Source organism: Stegostoma tigrinum, chromosome 10 (genome assembly GCF_030684315.1).
Source record: "Stegostoma tigrinum isolate sSteTig4 chromosome 10, sSteTig4.hap1, whole genome shotgun sequence".
NCBI classification, from domain to species: Eukaryota; Metazoa; Chordata; class Chondrichthyes; order Orectolobiformes; family Stegostomatidae; genus Stegostoma; species Stegostoma tigrinum.
In genome coordinates, this window is record NC_081363.1 from 85644324 (window position 1) to 85666065 (window position 21742).

The 21742-nt window shown below is 41.2% G+C and overlaps 1 protein-coding gene across 13 annotated transcripts in view; it reads right to left on the bottom strand.

The window, feature by feature from the left end:
* LOC125455939 (coiled-coil domain-containing protein 9-like) overlaps positions 1–21742 on the bottom strand; it is a 186608-nt gene that overhangs the window by 42668 nt on the left and 122198 nt on the right. For all 13 annotated transcript variants that reach the window (XM_059649345.1, XM_059649346.1, XM_059649340.1 and 10 more), the window contains one exon: positions 5797–5908. In XM_059649345.1, the coding sequence (XP_059505328.1) occupies positions 5797–5908 (112 nt within the window). The remainder of the gene's footprint in view (positions 1–5796; positions 5909–21742) is intronic.

Below are 21742 nucleotides of genomic sequence, written 5' to 3' on the forward strand. Positions count from 1 at the left end.
GCGGCAGTGTGTGCTGTGAAGAGGATGCCAAGGGGGTGCTGGGTGACTTGGGCAGGCTGGCTGAGTGGATAAATACTTGGCAAATGCAATATAATGCGGATAAATGTGAGGTTATCCACTTTGGTCACAAAAACAGGAAGGTAGATTATTAACTGAATCGTAGAAGTTTAGGAAAAGGTGAGATGCAATGAGACGCGGGTGTCATGGTGGAACAGTCGCTGAAGGTTGGCATACAGCAGGCAGTGAGGAAAGCCAATGGCATGCTGGCCCTCATAGCAAGAAGATGACAGTATCAGAATAAGGATGTCTTGCTGCAGTTATACAGGGCTTTGGTGAAGCAACACCTTAAGCATAACGTGTAGTTTTGGTCTCCTCGTCTGGGGAAAGACATTCTTGCTGTTGAGAGAGTCCAGTGAAGGTTCACCAGACTGATTCCCAGGATGGCAGGACTGAAATATGAGGAAAGCCTAGATCGATGAGGCCTGTAATCACTGGAATTTAGAAAAATGACGGGGGATCTCATAGAAACATATACAACCCTGATGGGATTGGATAGGCGAGATGTGGGAAGAATATTCCCAATGCTGGCGATATCCAGAACAAGGGATCACAAACTAAGGATAAGGAGTAAGCTGTTCAGGACTAAGATGAGGAAGAATTTCATCATTCAGAGTTGTGAACCTGTGGAAATCTCTCTCATAGGAAGCTGTTGGAGCCAGTTCATTAGATCTATTCAAGAGGGAGCTGGACATGGCCCTTGTGGCTAAAGGGATCATGGGGTATGGGGAAAGTACAGGAATGGGATATTGAGATTGCATGATCAGCCATGATCGTATTGAATGGTGGTGCAGGCTCAAGGGGCTGAATGGCCTACTCCTGCACCTATTTTCTATGTTTCTATATTTCAAACATGAACAAAAAAGCAGAATTCAGGGATGTGCTTGACATCAAGACAGCACTGACTAAGTGTGGCATCAAGGAGCCCTGGAAAAACTGGAGTCAATGGGAACTGAATGGGGGAGGGGAAGCAAAGATCTCTGCTGATTAAAGTCATATCTACCACAAAGGAAAAGGTAGTTGTGGTTGTTGGAGTTCATATGCCTTAGTACCCATGAAGAACTCATGTAGAGATGTCAAAGTAGTTTTCTAGGTCCAAACATCTTTAGCTGCTTCATTAACAGCCTACTTTCCAATATAAGGTCAGAAATGAGATGGTCACTGGTGTAGCACAGTGTCAGCATCATTCTTTAGATACTGAAACAGTTCAGATCCAAATGCAGCATCAAGGTTTGGGCTGACAAGTGCCAAACAAGTGCAAGGCATTGACCACATACAGCAAGAGGGAACCCATTATGTTTTGACCTTACCACTGTGGAATCCCCCACCATCAACATCCAGGAGTAGGTTGGGGCAGTAGCTACCATTGACCATGAGATTGAACTGAATGAAAACATACAAATACTGCAGCTTGAAGAACAGTTCAAAGCCTAGACATTCTTCTTTAAGCAACTCACTCACTGCCTCCCAAAACCTTGTCCCCTACCTATAAGACACAAGTCAGGAGTGTGATAAACGGGTGCAGCTCAAACAACACCCAAGAAGCTGGATACTATCCAGGATAAAACAGCCTACATCTTCAAAGTCTACTCCCGACACTTAGCATTAGAAGTGTGTACCATCTGCAAGATGCACTGCAGAAATTCTGTAACGCTCCTTAAACAACATCTTCTAAATCCATAACTACTTTCATCTAGAAGGACAATGGCAGAATATAACATGAGAACGCCTCCACCTCCAGGATCGCCTCCTAGCAATCACCATCCTGACTTGAAAATACAGAATAGAATCCCTATGGTGTGGAAGCAAGCCATTTAACCTAAAGAGTCCACAATGACCCTCTGAAGAGCATCCCACCCAGATCTACCCCATCTCCGCATTTCCTATGGCTCATTCACCCAACCGGCACATCCCCGGACTCTATGGGTAATTCAGCATAGTCAAACCACATCTTTGACTATGGGAGGAAACTGGAGCACCTGGAGGAAACCCACGCAGACACGGGGAGAACATGCAAACTCCACACAGAATAGCTGCCCAAGGATAGAATTGAACCCGGGTCTCTGGTGCTGTGAGGCAGCAGTGCTTAGCACTCAGCCACCATAACACACATATATAAAATATTTACGTTCTTTCAGTGTTCAGTTCTTTCACTGTTCCTCCAAGGTTACTGGATCAATACTCAAACTTCATCACTAACAGTTTTTTGAGTGCACTGATACCCTAAGAACTCCAGTGGTTTTAGACAGCTGTGTCCCGCCAGCTTCTAAAGTGCAATTAGTGATGGGGATTAAATGTTGGTTTAGTGAGCACTGGCCACTTCCCATGGACTAACAAAAATAACTTACTTTATCAAGTCTGTTATCGACTTGGGTCACTTTCAGCCATATTCAGTAACATATGCCCAGATCGCCCAGCCTCTGAACAGATGGAGACTGGAGCTATTTTCACCACATGCACATTCTCAGCCTTTCTTTTCTGCATCACTGACTCGATTTCAAAGCAGTCCTACTTCACAGTTTAATTTTGTCTTTTGACACTTCAACAAACAAACTGTATCTCTCTCTTTCCAGTGTTAAGGATCACACACTTAAACAATACATGGGCACTGACACTCTTCCAGAATCCTCCTCACTTTTCCTTCCCTTCTCCCTGATTTTGCCGCTGCTTCTCATCTGGCTGTTGCTAATGTGGTTCACATGAACTCCCCATCCCCCACCTCTGATCTTGAACATTCTGTTCTTAGCCAAATATTCAGCTTTATCTCCTTGCAGCCCTGCCTTAATGGACTTCAAGTTTAGCACAATATTGAACACTTCTTCCGTCACATTTGGTTCTGTGCCCACGTCTTTGGGTCAGGAGTCCTCCTGCTCCACAGGTATTTGAATGCATTTTCAATATCATCCTTCCTACTGGAGCTCTCCCTTTGGCTTCTTACCCACTTGGTCTTTTCAGTGAGAACTGCCAGCATGACATCAGCCAATTCAATTCTCTACCTCACTCTCTTACTCTAATCTGTCTCATTCTGCTTGCTGCACTCTGTGCCCTTAGATCTAAACCGGACACAGTTATCCAGTCTGCTGCCTGAAGAGGATGCAATTTATACATCGAAAACTGGCCTACCGCTTGCAGATGCTGAGCCCCAACTCTGACAATTTTTCCTATCTTGTCATGGACCATGGCACCCAACCCTGAACATTGTTCCCAGAGCAGTCACTGATCTCATTTCTTCTAGTTTCACCCACCAAAATTTATTCCCTCCAAAATTTTGTGTTTTTATAAAATACCCCCCTCATTCTTCTGAATTCCAATGAACGTAATCTTAGTCTACACAGTTGCTGCACACAAACCAACCCTCTGAACTCCTGAATCAACCTAGTTAATCTCCTCTGCACCTCCTCCAGTGCCAGTACACCCGTTCTCAAGTAAGAGAACAAAACTGCATGTAGTACTCCAAATCTGGCCTCACCAGCACCCTGTACACCCCTGATACAGCTGTAATATAACCTCCCTGCTTTTAAACTCAATCCCTCTAGCAATGAAGGATAAAATTCCACTTGCTTTCTTAACTACCTGTTGCACCTGCAAACCAAACCACGCACAAGGATGCCCAGGTTCCCTCTGCGGCATGTTGCTGTGCAATATTTTACCGTTCAAGTAACAGTCCTTTTTACTGTTATTCCTACCAAAACGGATGACTTCACATTTATCAACACTGTACTCGATTTGCCAGACCCTTACCCACTCAATTAAACTATCTATATCCATCTGCACACTTTCAGAGTCCTCTGTACACTTTGCTCTATCATGAGTCTCTATCAATACCCTGACTCCAGTGATTCCTAAAAGATCATCATCAATGTCTTACAATCTCCTCAACTACCCCCTTCAGAACTCTGCCATGTAGTCCAATTGGTCCGGGTGATTTATCCACATATAGCTTCTGCAGCGCCTTCTCCTTAGTGATGACCACTACACTCACCTCTGCCCTCTGACTCTCTAACGTCATAACTTTCTGCATGGCTTTCAAACCAGTCAAACTGAATAACACAGCTCTAATCAGGTGTGGTCTGTGTAGTAAATGTGTAAAAATCCTAACTGTGCTAATAACTTGCACCATTCGCAAATTGTTAAACCTTGCCTACTGGAAGCCCACTAGGAAAATCTTGGGCCTTAATCTGCCACATATTTAAATACACGAGGAAAGAAAACAAATGTTCTACCTCGTGTTTCTGTACTAAGCAATATAGTTTAAAGACAAGCAGCCCTGATGGGCAGACTCCTCCTGTCATGCTGACGCATCCACAGCTTCCCAACATACATTTGCAGAAAAAGCCAAGGGCATGACCATTGATTTAGTTCTCACAGTGAATACCATATGCAGTTAACCCAGCTGATTACTCTTTCTCCACAGCAAACAAGGATACTATTTTTATATTTTGCTATTTTACAAGATGGGAAACAAAGTACTGTTTGGCTTCGGTGCCATTACACAACTTGGATTTAATTTAATTTGTCTTTGTTTTCAATAAAACAGTCGAATTCCACACTGAATTATCAGCTTGAAGAAGACTGAATACTCAAACATTCAGGGAACCCAAGCTATAGTTTCTACTTATTGCATACTTTTAAAAAATATAACAAGCTGGCCCTTACAGCTTAGGACTGTTCAGATTCTACCCATTCAAATTTTGTAATGCTTTTAAATCAAATTACTTGCTGTAAAAAGTCGTGGAATATTTTAATAACCAACTTGGTTTTGGTGACGGTCAGATGTATTAAATGCAGGTTCCTTCACTTTCTCTGCGGATCCTCTAATCTTCATAGGTCATGCATTCACAGTTCTTAAACAAGCTAATGAGGAACTGTCTTCAAGGCTGATAATTAACAAGGTCAGTGAGAACAGCTTGGTGCTTTCTACATGACTAACAGGAAAGAATTTGCTGGAGCAATCCCCCTCAGTGTGATGGAAGATTGTGCCAGTATCCAGAACACCTTTAGGAGATGGAAAGGTGGTACACTGTAGAATACTAAGCCTCTAACAGATGCTGCATTTATGACCAAGTTCCTGGTCAAAGTGACTTCAAGAATGTTGATGGTGAGAAACAGAATGTGGAAATACTGTTGTTTGTCCTGAGGATCTGATTGGAATTGCTCTCGCGGGCCAAATGACACAAATACTAATTATCAATTTAGACTGGATACTGTTTGGGTCTTGATACAAGGACATGGATGATTTTACTAACTGCGAATTTACAAACCGAGCAGGATATTCTGCACAGAACAGCCTGAATGAAGGAAAGATGTCTGGACCTAGGATGCTGCTCTAAGGAGCTCCTGAAGCAATATCATGTAGCTGCCCTTCAACAACCATCCTCAAAAATGTGCCAGGTGCCATAATGGAATTTTTACCCTGATCTTAACTGATTTCAATTTTTCTTGGATTACTTTGTGCCATATTTGACCAAAGATAACACTTCCTGATTTCAAAACTTTGTTTGTTTAGAAATAAAATCCAGCTTCTCCTGAGTGTTATTGGAGTGAGTGTAGCCTGTGCCTATCCCAATGTGCTTTTGAACAGGAGTTGGAAACTTTGTAGGCTTTAAGAACCTGGCGTATATGATGTTAACTTCATAACAATAGGAACAGAATTCCCAGCAGTTTGATGCTGCATACAAAGAAACAATCGTTAATTTTCTCACAGAATACAAAGTCAATCTCTTCTGTTCTTTTACTTACTTAAAGTTTCTGGCTCTTCCAGTCAATCTGTTTTTGCCTTTTGATTTACTGTTATCTGTAGCTTCAGACCACGGAAACAATTCTTTGGTCTTGTCGGAATGATTTCCATCATCTGAAATACAGTAGGAAATGGCTGAGTAATGGCATCAGATGGAAAATACTTCATACCTATTTGAAAGTGCTTTCTGAATAACAATTTTCATCACAGGTTTAAAATGGCATTTCTTTTGGCAATGCAATGAAAGACACCATTTTTCAAATGCATACAGGATAGAATCATCTCCTGTTCTCATGTTAATAGGTTTTGCCAACAAGTTTAAAATAACATGTGGCATTACTCAGTTTTTAAAAAATGCATTTTAGTGTTTTTAACAAAAATGACATTTACCTGCGGCATGAGAAAAAAATCACTGTGATAAAACAAAATGTGCATTCTACTTAGTACTGATTGCACCACTCACTGTAAAATACAACCATGCCAAATTCAGAAATAATTCCTTTTGACTTTTTCCGCGTTTGTTGCCAGCCAACTGACAGAAAGAACATAGAACATAGAACATTACAGCATAGTAAAGGCCCTACGGCCCTCGATGTTGTGCCAACCTGTCATACCGATCTCGGGCCCATCTAACCTACACTATTCCCTAATCAATTCCTATTTGGCAGTCTTTCAGCAGGAATACATCCAAAAGACTCTGTTTTCACAACAACATATGAAAATACTTTGCATGCAGTAGTTACTTTGGCATCAGCAGTAGAAAGACTGCCCTTCTATCTTAATTGGCAGAGAAGGAAGTTTCTGCACAAAGATTAAGGATATTTTGGTGCTAATAGGTCCCAGTGTTTTGCCACAAACCTTTCAGATCTATGTAATCTCACACTTCAAACTTACATCCTGACTATACAAAATATTCCCTTGGAAAAAAAAGTCTAAAGTGGTAAATGCAATTTGGATATTTAATACTAGTATGATGAAACTGTTCAGCACATCCCAGCAATTAACTAGGCAGGAAATAATAGGTAAAAACTCTAATTTACCTTTAATCATGACACCTTAGTTCCTCATGTTGTGGACTAATGTCCAACAACATGATCCTATGGGACCATGATACAACGATGATACAATACCTTGACAGTAAGACAGCATGAAAAAAGGGTGAGCTCACGTAGATCAAAGCTCAAATACTCGAAGCTCATGTAGATCAAGCTCTTTATATAGTGTTAGCATACCATGAAAGACTAATGTTTGAATATACATTGACCAATGCAGGATCATTTCAGAGACAACAGGCCATGAAGATAAAATATGTTAGGAGCAAGATGACAATATACGGAATTGAAGTATTACAGGGGAAACCCCAAAAGCTGCAATAACTATAAGACAGGCTACAATAATGGAAACCACTACATCACAAATCTTAAGTTTCCCTCTCAATACAGAAGAGATTGCAACGATGACACTGTATTCAGCACTCCAGACTGCATTTGATGAGATATGACTTGACACCATACATGACGTGGAAGTGCTGGACTGGGGTGGACAAGGTCAGAAAGTACACAACACCAGGTTGTAGATCAACAGGTTTATTTGAAAACACAACAGAACCTCACTCTTTCTTCAGGTGTTAGTCACGTATGTTCAGGGAAAATGACAAATAACTTGATACATTGTCCAGAAAACCAGCTGAAGTGGCTGAGAAACAAGATTTGGAGTTGATAGTAGAAGTTGCAGATTTTACATTCTCAGAAAAACTGAAATTACTGGCATTAGAGGAGAAACTGCAGCAAATCACAGAAGCTAAATGTAGAGACGAAGAATGTCCACGGATCAGATTATTGTCAGGAAGGATGGCTAGCATACATCGCTTGTAGCTCGATATTGAACAGTACGTACCCCAATTATAGGTGGGTTTTAATGACATATTGGCAATTCATAAAGCATTCAGATGTGATATTCTTCAAAGATTGCATTACATCATCCAGAAATATTAATACAGAGTAAGAGCCCAACAGTATTTCGGTGATAAGAGACAACAAGGTGTAGAGCTGGACGAACACAGCAGGCCAAGCAGCATCAGAGGAGCAGGAAGGAATTATCTGAGAGATAATAATAAATAATAGAACTCATTGTCAACTAATTATCAGGAACAGAAACAACATTCAATACTGACACATCCATCAAGATCTGGGGAAACGCTGGCAATGGAGTTAATGAACTTGTTGCTTTTAAAGGGAAAGTTTACTTCTTTATTACGAAATATTATTGAAGAATGAATTGAGGTAAATCGTTTAACAGTCTTACAGTACAGATAATGATAGAAATATTGAAACAAATCTATTCAACTCACTGTGACCTGATCCAGTAGTATCTGACAACTGATCGTAGTTCACAAACAAGCAATTTACAGATTTTGGTATGAAATATGGATTCATTCATATAACAAGTTCACCTCATTACCTACAAGTAAATGAGCAGTGATAACCACAAAAAAAAATTCTGAAAAAAGAATCATCAGACAGATTTGGCTCTACTGAATCATAAATCACCATTATTATATAATGGACTATCACAAGCAGAATTACTTATGTCAGAAGACTGCAGATGCAACTTCTATCACTAAAACTGCCTAACAGAATGGAAGACTATGATATAGCGAGACAATGGAAGGAGGTTCAAAGACAGAAATAAGCAGAAACTTTAACCAAAGACAACAAACAAGAGACTGTCAATTTTTCAGTTGGGAGAAAGCATATGGATCTGAGAAGGACAGCAAGGAGGAATTATTGCTTTGGAAACAGAATAAGGACAACAATATTGGGTGGAAATCGTGAAGATAACTTTGAACAATCAATAAAAGTGAAGCTGTACCACTTCAATTCAGAAGATGACAAAGGGACGGAGAGAATTCTCTACACAGGCCAAAGGAATGCACACTCAAGCAGAGCAGAAAAAGAAGCAGCCGGACCATCAATCACAGCATCAAATCTAAATGAGATCGGGGACAATTGTCGAATGGTCCCAAAGATTGGGTGCAGTTAGGTGTATATGGTGCAAATAATGGAAACAAAGACTTGGGGAGAGATGTGAAGTAACAGTTTAACAAAATGAGCCTATGGGATTATTATGTAACATCATATGAGTGAGAGAGAGCTGGACAGAGATCTCACAGAGCAGATACTAAGTTAGAGTAGGTTAATCTCTGTATGTAATGTTGCTATCTGAATAAAGGTTATATTGAAATTTATGTAGACTACTGCACAATCTTTTAATAGAAACTGAGAAACCCCATCCAATCACACCAACCTAAAGGTGAAATAAAAATGAAGAAAATAAAAGGATGTTATCAGTCACTTCTACTTTTCTTACCAAATCAAATTAAACCTACAAAATGAAATTGGAGGCTGGGTCATAACTATACTCAAAAATCTTTGCCAATAAGCCTGGATACTCTAGAAACCTTAATTTCCTGTCAATAACTTTGTAAATGTGATGAAGTTTTGCCCCATGGTAAATGTTAAATGGCAAAGTTAAAGTGGTACATCTCCTCACCTCTAATTTAGTTTTCTTATCTCATTTCTTGCCCTCCAAAATTGTTACTGCTCCTCTATTCACGGCACACTGTTCTTTTTTTTCTAATCCTATTTCTAATTCTATCCCTATTTCTTCATTTGTTCTTATTTACAGCCTTACCACCTGGTGAGTTTATTCAATCTTCACAAGTTCACCTTCTAATTACTTTCCTCTCCTTCAACTGGAGGGGTGTGATCAGTGGTATTCTGTAAGGATCAGTGCTGTGACCTCTTGTCTGTAACATATAAATGACTCAACGAAAATGTAGGTGGTCTAATTAGTATGTTTGAAGGTGACATGAAAGTTTACGGAGTTGTGAATAGTGAGGGAAGCTATCAAAGGATACAGATCAGTTGGAAAGTTGGGTGGAGAAATGACAAATGTGGTTTAGTCTGAAGTTTGAGTTTGGGAATTCAAATACAACAGGAAAAGTATACTGTAAATGGCAGCGCCCTTCGGTATTTTGAGGAAGGGTAACCAGACCCTTAGGGACCTCAAGAGCATTGATATACAGAAGATCTTGGCGTCCAAGTCTATAGCTCCTTTAAAGTGGCAACAGAAGTGGGCAAAGTGGTAAAGACATTGTATGACTTACCTTCATTAATCAAGGCATTGAGTATAAATTTGACAAGTCATATTGCAGCTGTATAAGGCTTTGGTGAGGCCACATTTGGAGCACTGTGTGGGGTTTTGGCCACCACATTATCATCAGGGTGTGTGGCCTTTGTAGAGGGTGCAAAAGAGTTTTACCATGATGTCGCTTGGATTGGAGTGGATTAGCTATAAGGGCACACACTTGGTTTGTTTTTGCTAGAGCCTCAGAAGGTGAGGGGTGAGCTGAGAGAAAAGTATGTAAAATTACAAGGGGCATGGACATAGTGGAGAGTTGGAGTCTTTTCCCCATGATTTGAGGTGAGAGGGGAAAGTTTAAAGGAGATGTGTGAATACTGTTTTTTAAAAGAGAGGGTGGCAGGTGCCTGGAACACATTGCCAGATGCAGATACAATAGCAATATTTAAGAGGCATTCAGACAGGTACATGAAAAGGCATGGAATAGAGGGATATGAACCATGTTTATGCAGTAGGGATAAATTTAGAATGGCATCATTGTCAGCACAGATATGGTGGGCCGAAGGGACAGCTCCTTGCTGTACTGTTCTATGTTCTATTAGCCCCACAAAAAATCCAATCATCCTGTTTGCTGTTTCTGATTCTCTTTGCTCGTTTTTCTTTCATACTATACTGCATCTTATCATCCTCTTTTTCCAATACCGAGACCTACCCTCTTACTCTATAGTCATGTAGGAGATAATTTTTAAATCAGCCAAAGTGCATGTGTCAGTGCAAGCAACAGGCTAAATGAGCAAGAAATGAAGCTGAACAAAAACAGAAATTGCTGGAAACGCTCAGCAAGTCTGGCAGCATCTGTGAAAAATCTCAGGGTTAACATGTCAGGTCCGGTGACCCTTCCTCAGAACTGCCTTTATTGAGAAATGAAGCTGCATTCTTCTCTAACCCCATAGATGGAATACACTGTGCCCAACATCAGCAGCACTATTTTAAAAAAATTTTCTAGTCAATCTGTTCAGAGTTGTCATTATACACGTCTGGAGCAGGTAGGTCTTCAACCAGGCCTTCTGGTTCAGAGGTAGAGATAATATCACTGCACCAGTAGATCCTAAGAAATGTTACTAAATCAAAAAGCTGACAGGAACCAATTGCTGTGTATTTAAATCATATGTGATCATCAGCAGGTGGACAATGCCCATGGGGCAAGCAGATCTAAACCTGAATATTAGGTGGGGATTTGACCTTGAATTCTGAAATCTCTAAAATCTACTTTCAACTCTCTGTCTGGATTACCCAGATTCCCTGGAACTCTCCAGGCAAAACAAGGTGAGATGGGGCTGCACAACTGACAGGCAAAAAAGCCTTTAAAAGCTGAGACCTAACTTTTAATCACAGGATTCGCTCCAACTGTGTTCTTCTGAGCTGTTAGCATTCCGAAAAGAACAAAACGTGCATTGAAAGCTTGATCTGGAACTTCAGATAAGGAGCAAAATCAGTCCTGTTTCTTCTAACCATTTCTGCTCCACAGTACACTGGAATGAGTGTAGAGCACCAGGCTGCAGGAGTTTAAAACCTCTAGCACAAAGTATATAAGCAGAGGATTAACTTCCAGGACATGACAGGGTGCCACTGCTCAGGGAGACCCAGATTCTCTAGGCAGGCTATCCTGCCACTTGTATTCACCTGAAACAAGAACCCCAGCCAAGTGGGTCAGGTAGGCATAAAATGCCAGATTCCATGAAGGACACAACTGCCATAAACTGCTTTGCCTCAGGCTTCTTCCAGGAAACTGCTAGTGATCTTTGTAGATGATAAAATGTGAGGCTGGATGAACACAGCAGGCCAAGCAGCATCTCAGGAGCACAAAAGCTGACGTTTCGGGCCTAGACCCTTCATCAGAGAGGGGGATGGGGGGAGGGAACTGGAATAAATAGGGAGAGAGGGGGAGGCGGACCGAAGATGGAGAGCAAAGAAGATAGGTGGAGAGGGTGTAGGTGGGGAGGTAGGGAGGGGATAGGTCAGTCCAGGGAAGACGGACAGGTCAAGGAGGTGGGATGAGGTTAGTAGGTAGCTGGGGGTGCGGCTGGGGGTGGGAGGAAGGGATGGGTGAGAGGAAGAACCGGTTAGGGAGGCAGAGACAGGTTGGACTGGTTTTGGGATGCAGTGGGTTGGGGGGAAGAGCTGGGCTGGTTGTGTGGTGCAGTGGGGGGAGGGGATGAACTGGGCTGGTTTAGGGATGCAGTGGGGGAAGGGGAGATTTTGAAACTGGTGAAGTCCACATTGATACCATATGGTTGCAGGGTTCCCAGGCGGAATATGAGTTGCTGTTCCTGCAACCTTCGGGTGGCATCATTGTGGCAGTGCAGGAGGCCCATGATGGACATGTCATCAAGAGAATGGGAGGGGGAGTGGAAATGGTTTGCGACTGGGAGGTGCAGTTGTTTGTTGCGAACTGAGCGGAGTGCACCCCACTGCACCACACAACCAGCCCAGCTCTTCCCCCCCACCCACTGCATCCCAAAACCAGTCCAACCTGTCTCTGCCTCCCTAACCGGTTCTTCCTCTCACCCATCCCTTCCTCCCACCCCCAGCCGCACCCCCAGCTACCTACTAACCTCATCCCACCTCCTTGACCTGTCCGTCTTCCCTGGACTGACCTATCCCCTCCCTACCTCCCCACCTACACCCTCTCCACCTATCTTCTTTGCTCTCCATCTTCGGTCCGCCTCCCCCTCTCTCCCTATTTATTCCAGTTCCCTCCCCCCATCCCCCTCTCTGATGAAGGGTCTAGGCCCGAAACGTCAGCTTTTGTGCTCCTGAGATGCTGCTTGGCCTGCTGTGTTCATCCAGCCTCACATTTTATCATCTTGGAATCTCCAGCATCTGCAGTTCCCATTATCAGTGATCTTTGTAGGATCACTTAATCAAAACGGAGGCAGTACAGCCAATTCTGACCACATTTTTCCATCCCTCCACAATACCATTATCAGTCCCCATCACAAAGCTGTCCAGTTAATAATCTATCCTTTTCACAGGCTCCATTGCTCATCTTTAACTCATATAACATTGAATTATCAGTGCCTCACTGTAATGAGGTCAAAGCTGAGGGAGGGCCTCATTGTCAGAGAGTCAGTGCCGAGCGAGTGGCTCCTTGTCAGAGGGTCAGTACTGAGGAAGTACCGCACTGTCAGAGGGTCAGTACTCGCATATATGCAGTGATCTCTTGCATGGGTGAGTGGACACATGCAGCACTTTGACTGCACTGCTATCTATTTGCTACATAACCGCGTTGTGCCCTTTGAAATTAGGTCCTATATGGAAGTGCTAAATTGAATCATACATGGTCTTTCTTGCCAGAAAGCTCCGTCTCTCCCTTGATAGAGGAGTATGTACATTGGGTCCTCCTTTGTAAGAGATGTGACTGTTAACTACTCTCACTGCTAAGAACCTGTCCTGTTCCTTATGTCAACAAAGTAAGTGTAATGGACCCAGCCACAGCAGATGTGATCATTTCAGTTGGTACCATGCAACAGAAGCACAGGGTGACAGAAGAGAAACTGATGCACCAAAACGCTCTAGACCAGCAGCAGCCACGGGAGCTGAATGGCCTCCATGTGAAGAAGTCACAGCCGTAAGTCCCCTCAGGAAGGCCAAAGCCTTTTGATCTTGGTGTCATTTCCTCTGCACGGATGCAGGCTCAGGATATCATGAGACACTGTGGCTGAACTTTACCAGCTGCTACATCAGAATCTGCAACCTGATGGAGTACGTGGCATTCCTATCACATTGGCCATGATGGTAAGAGCTTCTTTGAACTTTTATGTGATTGACTCCTTTCAGGGACCTATATGGGATCTCTCTTCAAATGTCAACCCATGAATGCATCAAGTCTGTGATTGATGCCACTCGTACCAGAAAGTACTGGTTTGTAAATGCCTTCTTATTACGAGGTCAGTGCTGCTGCCCAGGCTGGAAGGTTCGGCAACACAGCTGGCTTCCTCCAGGTGCTACGAGAGGGCCATACCGTAGCACGCAGGAGTGCATCAAGAGAAGATGATTCCATTCTATCAAAGTGTAAAATGATCTATGATTACCAACTCCATTTGTCAGAGGTATTATTCACAAAGCTCTACGAGCTACCATGACTCCCACATCCTTGAGAATTCTCGGTTAATGGGAACTGCAGATGCTGGAGAATCCGAGATAACAAAATGTGGAGCTGGATGAACACAGTAGGCCAAGTAGCATCTTAGGAGCACAAAAGCTGATGTTTTGGGCCTAGACCCTGCATCAGAGATGGCCTGCTGTGTTCATACGGCTCCACACTTTGTTATCCTTGAGAATCCTCATGTTTCTTCGGTGCTTGAGGATCCAGAGGCCAAAAAGGTTGCTTACAAGGAGACAAGGGCTATGCACCACAACTGCAGCTGGTAACTCCAATACCCAATCCCCTGACTCAGGCACAGTGTACGCAGAAAACGGACCATGGTTCGACTAGAAGCTGACAATAGACCTGCTGAAGGTGAGCTTCCGCTGTCTGAATGGGTCTGCAGTGTGCTCCAGTATAGTGATCAATATAAAATACAATAAAAAGCATTTCTTATGTGTTCTAGGAAAGAAATGTAGCTTCTGTTTGCTTGACTGTTGCTGATTATAAATGCAAGTTATTCTTTTGAATCATTTGAAAGCTTCCCTATTTGTGACAGACCAACTTTGAACAAAGATAAAATGTTGGGTTACAGTGGGCACTGATGAAAGACTGGCATCAACACAGAGAAGGCTGAAAGGCCAAGGACTGTGTGGCCTGGTTCTTTAACAGCTACAGGTGTAGGAGTGTGCAGATGCACATGAAATGAGCTGCCAGACCAGCTACAGCTAGTGGAAGAACTGGGCTAGTGTTTGACAAGAGGGGAAGGGTCTGAGGAAGAGTCATCGGACCCAAAGCGTTAATTCTGTTTTTTGCCTTCACAGATGCTACCCTACCTGCTGAGCTTTTCGAGCAACTTTGTTTTTGTTTCTGACAGGAGGGGCATCATTTGGGTGTAGTGGGAAGTTAATGAGGTTGAGTTTCGGACAATCATATGGAAAGCTTTCATGGCCTCAAGCATGTGCAAGATCCCACGGATCTATACAAAATAAGGGAACAGGCCTTAACCTTGGCATCCTGGTCAATATTCACCACTTGTCAACATCTCTCCCTTTCACAACTTCAATCTGCACCCATTTTACACCTCTTTCACCACCGATACCAGTCTCATTGTCTCTTGCTCTGAACCTCTACACCATATGCCCCTCTTGATCTTCTTCTGCCTCAGTCAATGTTTTCCAACACCTTTCAGTTTTAAAGAAAGTGATACAGGACTTGTCACTCCACTCAACTTTTTCTTTTCGCCACAGATGTTGTCAGATCTGTTGAGTTTCTCCTGTGTTTGTTTCTTAGGAGACTTGACAGGGGAGACGCAGAGATGTTGTGTCCTCCTGTGGGACATGATAATCTCAGAATAAACGGTTGCACATTTAAGATAGAGATGAGGAGGAATTTCTTCTCTCACAGGGTGGTGAATTTGCAGAATTTTTTTTTAAAACTGCAGAGGGCTATCAAGGCTGGGTCATTAAGAATATTCCAGCCTGAGACGGACAGATTTTTGATCAGTAAATGATTCGGGGTAAGGGGAAAAGGCAGGAAAGCGGAGTTTAAAATTATCACAGCAGATTTGAAGTCATAGAATGGCTCAATGACTCAATGAGCTGAATGGCCCACTACCACTCCTACATTTTATGGTTTTATGACAGAAGTAAATTATCTGGTCATTACCACATTGCTATTTGTGAGTGACTGCTATGCACAAAACTAGCAGCTGCATTTCCTACACTGTAATTTAAAAGTACATTTTTTAACATAAAGCGTTTTGAAACATTCAGTAGCTGTGAAAGGCAAAGGTGAGAATCATTTTCATGCATCTTGCTTTGATTACACCAAACTGTTTCGCTAGTCTTTCGTGAGGCTAGAAAACCCAGGAGAAAATTGTTCCACAACATTGAAATACAGGGCTCCTTTAAACCTTTCTTATGGGATTATGCCCATAGGCAATCTGATTGGGAGGTGAGAAACATCCCAGCTGTGAAGTCCATTTTGCAAGTTCAAAACTCATCCGTGTAGGGAGGTGCGACGAACAGAGATTACGTGGAAGTGGGGAGGGGATGGAACCTTGATTGCAATAGACAGGGGCTTAAATAGTGCTCTGAAGTGTTGGCAGGGTGGTGGAAAAAGAACAAATGAAGTTCATGAAGTTCCCAATTCCTTGGATGGTGTGGTAGGAGAGTTTCTAATCTTTGGGGAAGGAAAAGGATCTAACAGTGGTCAGAGTTTACTGTGTAACCTGCTGGACTTGCAGGACACACACACTTATGATCCTCTTAATTAATAAGCAGTATATAGTACAGCAGCTTTTCTCACCTTCTTTCAAGTGCTCACTTTCAGGGATTATTATGAAGCAGTTATAAATAGAATGACTATCGAAAGGAGGGCTCATTAAAATTCTGCTCCTCAGATTAGCAGATTAGTCAATGACGCTTTCAAACATCCTGGGGTGACTGTCTGCATGGAATGTGCGCATTCTCCCCATGTCTGCATGGTTTTCTTTGGGTCTTCCAGTTTCCTCTCACAGTCCAAAGATGTGCACATTAGGTGGATTAGCCATACTAAATTGTCCAGTAATTGTCCAGGGACATGCAGTCTAGATGGGTTAGCCATGGTAAATTGGTAAATTCGGTGTTACGGGGAGGGGGGTGCTGGTGGAGGGCAGGGGACTGGTCTGGATGGGATGGTCTTTGAAGGGTCGATGCAGACTCAATGGGCTGAATGGCCTCCTTCCACACTGTGGTGATTTTATGATTCTAGAAATAAAATCTGCTAGTCCTGATCATCTGAATCGTTCCTCAAATTTTACAAGATACAGTTCTGGACATTTACTCTTCTTTTTATTCAGGTTCTTCCTGATTTCACTTAATTGGTCCCCTCATTCTGAACTCACCTACCAGATGAAACAGTTTCTCTGCATTTATCCCATCAAATCCTTCTACCATTTCCAACAGCTCATTTTGAGCCACTCAAACCTTCTACACTCAAGAAAATGTAAGCCAAATTCATCCAACCAGCCCTCACATTTTAACACTGTAGCTGCCATCATTATTTGAATTTATGATCGAAGTTCTTTCGATACAGAAATATTTCATAAAACCCATACAACAAAATAAACAAACTAGCTTTGCTTTTAACCAGCGTGATTAATTTCCACATGACAGCTAGATTGTAAGAAACCAAGAAACAAGAGTTATTATTTGAGGTAGTAAACTAATTCAATATTGTTGCAATTTTAATTTAACGAGGTGAAAAATAAACAAGTTAATCAAAGGTTTCTCCAGGGAGATTACTGCATCAATGCAAAACAACTGAAGCTGTTGTTTTGTTAAAACTCAGACATGTTACGACAGCTCTTGCAAATGTGAACAAAATATATCTGATTTAATTTGAAAATTTTGCCTTAAATATACCCAGGGATTATAAATGTAATCTTAGCAGGTTATTACGTTTCACAATGAAGTGTGGTGATGTACATGGAGTATAAAAATGTGCTTCCACATTATTTTTAAATTCCCCAAATACCTGTTCGTTTTTCTTTTCTATTTTTTTGCCAATTGCATTTTCTTGGATTTCTTCATTGTCGGTTCACTGTATCTTTTTCCCATCAGCTGCAGAAAAGTTCTTCAATTGAGGCTGTCTTGAACGATACAAGTGAAGAAAACTGCATGTCCAATCACTATTCTGAAATAGTGATTTCTGATTTAGTAAATACCAACAATGGACTTACAACTAGCCTCAGTGGTCCTTGCTACAGTGTGGAAAGTGAAATCTATCAGCTACAGTCTCCTTCTCCATAATGCTGTCCAGCAAGACACTTTCAAAGTTCAAAGATCAGAACTTTGGATAGATTAGTTTCAGCTGTGATGCCTCTGCAGTTCAGCTGCCTTTCAAGATACCATTTCAGTTCATACTAAGAAATGGCTTGCATTTAAATAGCACACTCGTGTCATGCAATGTCTCAAGGCACTTAAAAGTGTTATCAATGAAAGCATTTCTGACATCGAGCAATTGAGAAAGAGATATCAGAAAACATCATCATAATTCATTTCACAGATCTTTAAAGTGAATTAAATACAATCATATGCAACATTATAGATCTATTTATATTTCAAAGGTATGAACAAATTTAAGATTACATAATTAAAGGAATATTTTAATTCACATCTGTTGAAATGGAGCAAAATAAATCTACGGATTAAGGATATATTTCCCCAGTTGAACTCAAATCTCATTAAGTCAATATCTTTGGCAAGAACAAAAGAAAGCATGATCTGTCTTAAATATCAAGAATAAACGATCAACTAGCACCCGGATTTTATTACGACTGCAGACCGAGGCCAGGGCTGCCAGGAAAACAGCACTGTTCATCGCAACTTAAGCGGCCAAGATTTCAAAACTTCAAAATATGACAAACATATTTATGAGTAAATAAATCCCCGAGAGGGTGCAAAGGTGACAACTGGAAGTTACTTACACTGTTTTGCATAATTTCATAAACGGAAATGAGAAGATACTGTTGTAGAGATCGGGGGGAAATAAATTTGTAAAAAGTAAAAATTGTGCAATTGAGAAAATTAAGCTTCAGATGGAAAAGTAGGCAATCCCAGAAACATCCCGAGCAATTTCCTAGCACAGAGGAAGTCTCCTATTTTAACAATACATCAAAAATTCCTTCAACTTAAACAGTACAAGAATGTTTACAAATCATTATTGATAAATTCTTCATGAATTTCTTTTAAAAAGGTTTCATTTCAAGAGTTTGGGTCAGTATAGTAGATTCAACTGAGAGTTGGGAGAAGTGAAAATGACTAAAGTTTCCAAGGCTTGTGTAACACAGATTACATAGAACATGTAGCTATTCAGTCCAAGTAAACCATCTAGTATTTATGCTTTACACAAGGCCTCTGCCAACCCTCTTAATTTTATGATTTTAGCAAAACCTTCTGTTCCTTTCCCTATCTGTTTACCTAACTTCTGCTTAAATGCAATCCTATTCACCTCAACTCTACCACGTATAAAGGCATGCATTTAGATAGAGCCTTCCACGACCATCCATGTCTCAAAGCATTCCCAACAAAATGCTTTTAAGCGTACTTGAATGTAGGAAGGCCAAATTTAACATTGTAAGCCCCCAGAAGTAGCAAGATAGTGACCAGATAATCTCTAAAAAATCTTTTTCTGATGTTGATTGAGTGATAAATATTGGCCAGGACACTGGGATAACACCTCTGCTTTTCTTTGAAATATATCATGGGATCATTAACCGCCACCTGAGGCAGGACTTTGATTTAAGGCGTCATCCACCCTCGCAGTGAGCTCCTTCTAAACTGCACTGGAGTGCCAGATTTGATTTATGTACTCAAATCCTAAACCCAGAAGAACCTCATGAATAAGAGGCTAAAGTGCTGTAAACTAAACTACAACTGACACTTGGTTCCTAGAGCTAGATTCCCCACAAGTATAAAAATCAGCTTGATGATTGCCATATGAAAATCATCATAATTTCATAATGGTAAGACCACTTAGAATCGTTGCTGCCTATTCTGCTTATATTTTCTGAAGAGGTATTTTTCTCTCTGTCCTGTTCATCAATTTCAGCTGTATTATCTTTCTAGAAATACAGTTATTGCAAGATAGCCTGAAAATGAACCACAACCACTCAGACATCTTCGTCTAAATGCCCCAGTTCTTCAGCAATACAGTCAAGTATCAGTCACCAGCATCAGAAACCTTCGCAAAGTCTTTATGAATTTAAGGATTGGCAAAGTCTGGAATTACCACTCCAGAAACCTGCACTGAAGCCAGATCAGCATTGGTTAACTGATACCTTCTGTGACATGATACCTTCTTTGAGGAGCTATTTAAACCAGAGATTCAACTATAAAGATGTCATAAATATTCCTGTATTATGAAAAATTAGAATTGTAAAGATCAAGGCATAGTTTCCTTCTGTAATATAAAGGTGTAACTATTGTTGCAGGATTGCAAACTGAACTGAAGAACATCTCTAATCTTGACTAAAACAATTGCTTCCTGCAAAGGTGGGGCTTCATATAGCAAGTAATCCGAGTTTGTTTAAAGTGGACTATTTGAAATTGTGTTAACAAGTCACTGACTAAAACCATAAAGTAACTACATGCAAAAAAAAATCACATCTCACCAGCTCAAACAATACAAGAGAGAATTTGCAACTCTTTTTATGAACACAGGATAGGTTAAACAGTATTCAAAAAGCTTCTAACATGCTAAACAAGAAGACAATAGGTTATTGAAAATGGAATGAGAAGAATTGCAGATGGGTAACTTAAAGCAGGAAGGGTGACAGTATCCTCAAGTATCCTTGCTAATATTTTCGTAGAAGGACAGTTACATTTCCTCTTTGGAGGTGGTATGTAAACCAAAAAAAGGCATCAACGACTTGCAACTACATTCAGTTTAGATGGATATATGTTAACGGATCTCCATCGTGTTCAGGTTATTAGGCCAATGTGGTACATGGACTCAAGTCCTAGTGCTGTGTCCCTTCACATCTGCACCATTACATTATCTCCTTCAACAGATTCATCTTTCCCTTCCTGTACTCTACTTCTCTCCTTGGCTGTATGCCCCACATGTTCTCTTCCTTTCCCATCCCTACTTCATTCTCTCTTCAGCGACATAGACTTTCCCCTGTAAAAAACAGGTTATCTCATTGCATTCACCGAACACTATACGTCCCTCTTTCTTCTCCTTACATTTCTAAATAGATGCATCTTTCCCTCACAAACAGCACAACGTCAACTCTGTGCAAGCGTACTGTTTTAGAAGGAGTTAAGATGCCCAAAGTGTCTCTTTTGAGTCTATCCCTACTTCTTTCAACAGGGGATTTCCTCCTTAAAGTCCCACATCAATATCCGTTTTGCTACTCTCTTCTTCCCATGGACTATAGGATTGCTGACGGAAATTAAGCGTTTATTGGTCAGATATTCTAAAGGGATATTGATTTTTCTCATTTATTTCCCTATTCATTACTTTCTCATTTAAAGAGCATTTTAAAAAATTTCTTCGAAACCCACCAAATTTCTGCAGTATTAGCACAGTTTTATTAGTTAAGGGGTGAGATAAAGTCTACTGGGAAAGCAAAGTAAACAACAAAAAGTAAATTATTGTGGCTCACTAGGGTTCACTTCAGGGAGTTTCTGGTTTGCATATTTTGATTAAGAAGCAAATGAACGAAATGGAAAGAGGTGGTGTGCTTGGTAGATGGTGGTGAGAGGTCCAGTGAAATAATTACAAACTGGCTTACAGGAATTAAAATGCAAAAAGATAACTACAGTAGCTCTTAGAGACTGGAGTCCTGGGCACAGCAGCAAAATTTAATTTAAGAAAAGGACGTTTCCAGAGAATACGGCAGATCAGGAGTGCATGATATTCAAACATTGGTCAGGATTCAACCAAAGCCTGTTCTTGCCCGAAGGATTTAGATGGAGCTTACCAGAATTGTCACTTTATTTTCCCCCCCAAGAGTTTTACAGTTGAAACATGATAAATTCTCAACGTGACCGTTTCTGGCAATGTTTTTTGCTAAAATTTGATTAGGCTGAAGTTTTTCTTGGATTGTATTCTACTTTGCACATTTTGATTCAGTGAAAATTGATTGCGATGGGAAGAAACTAGAGATT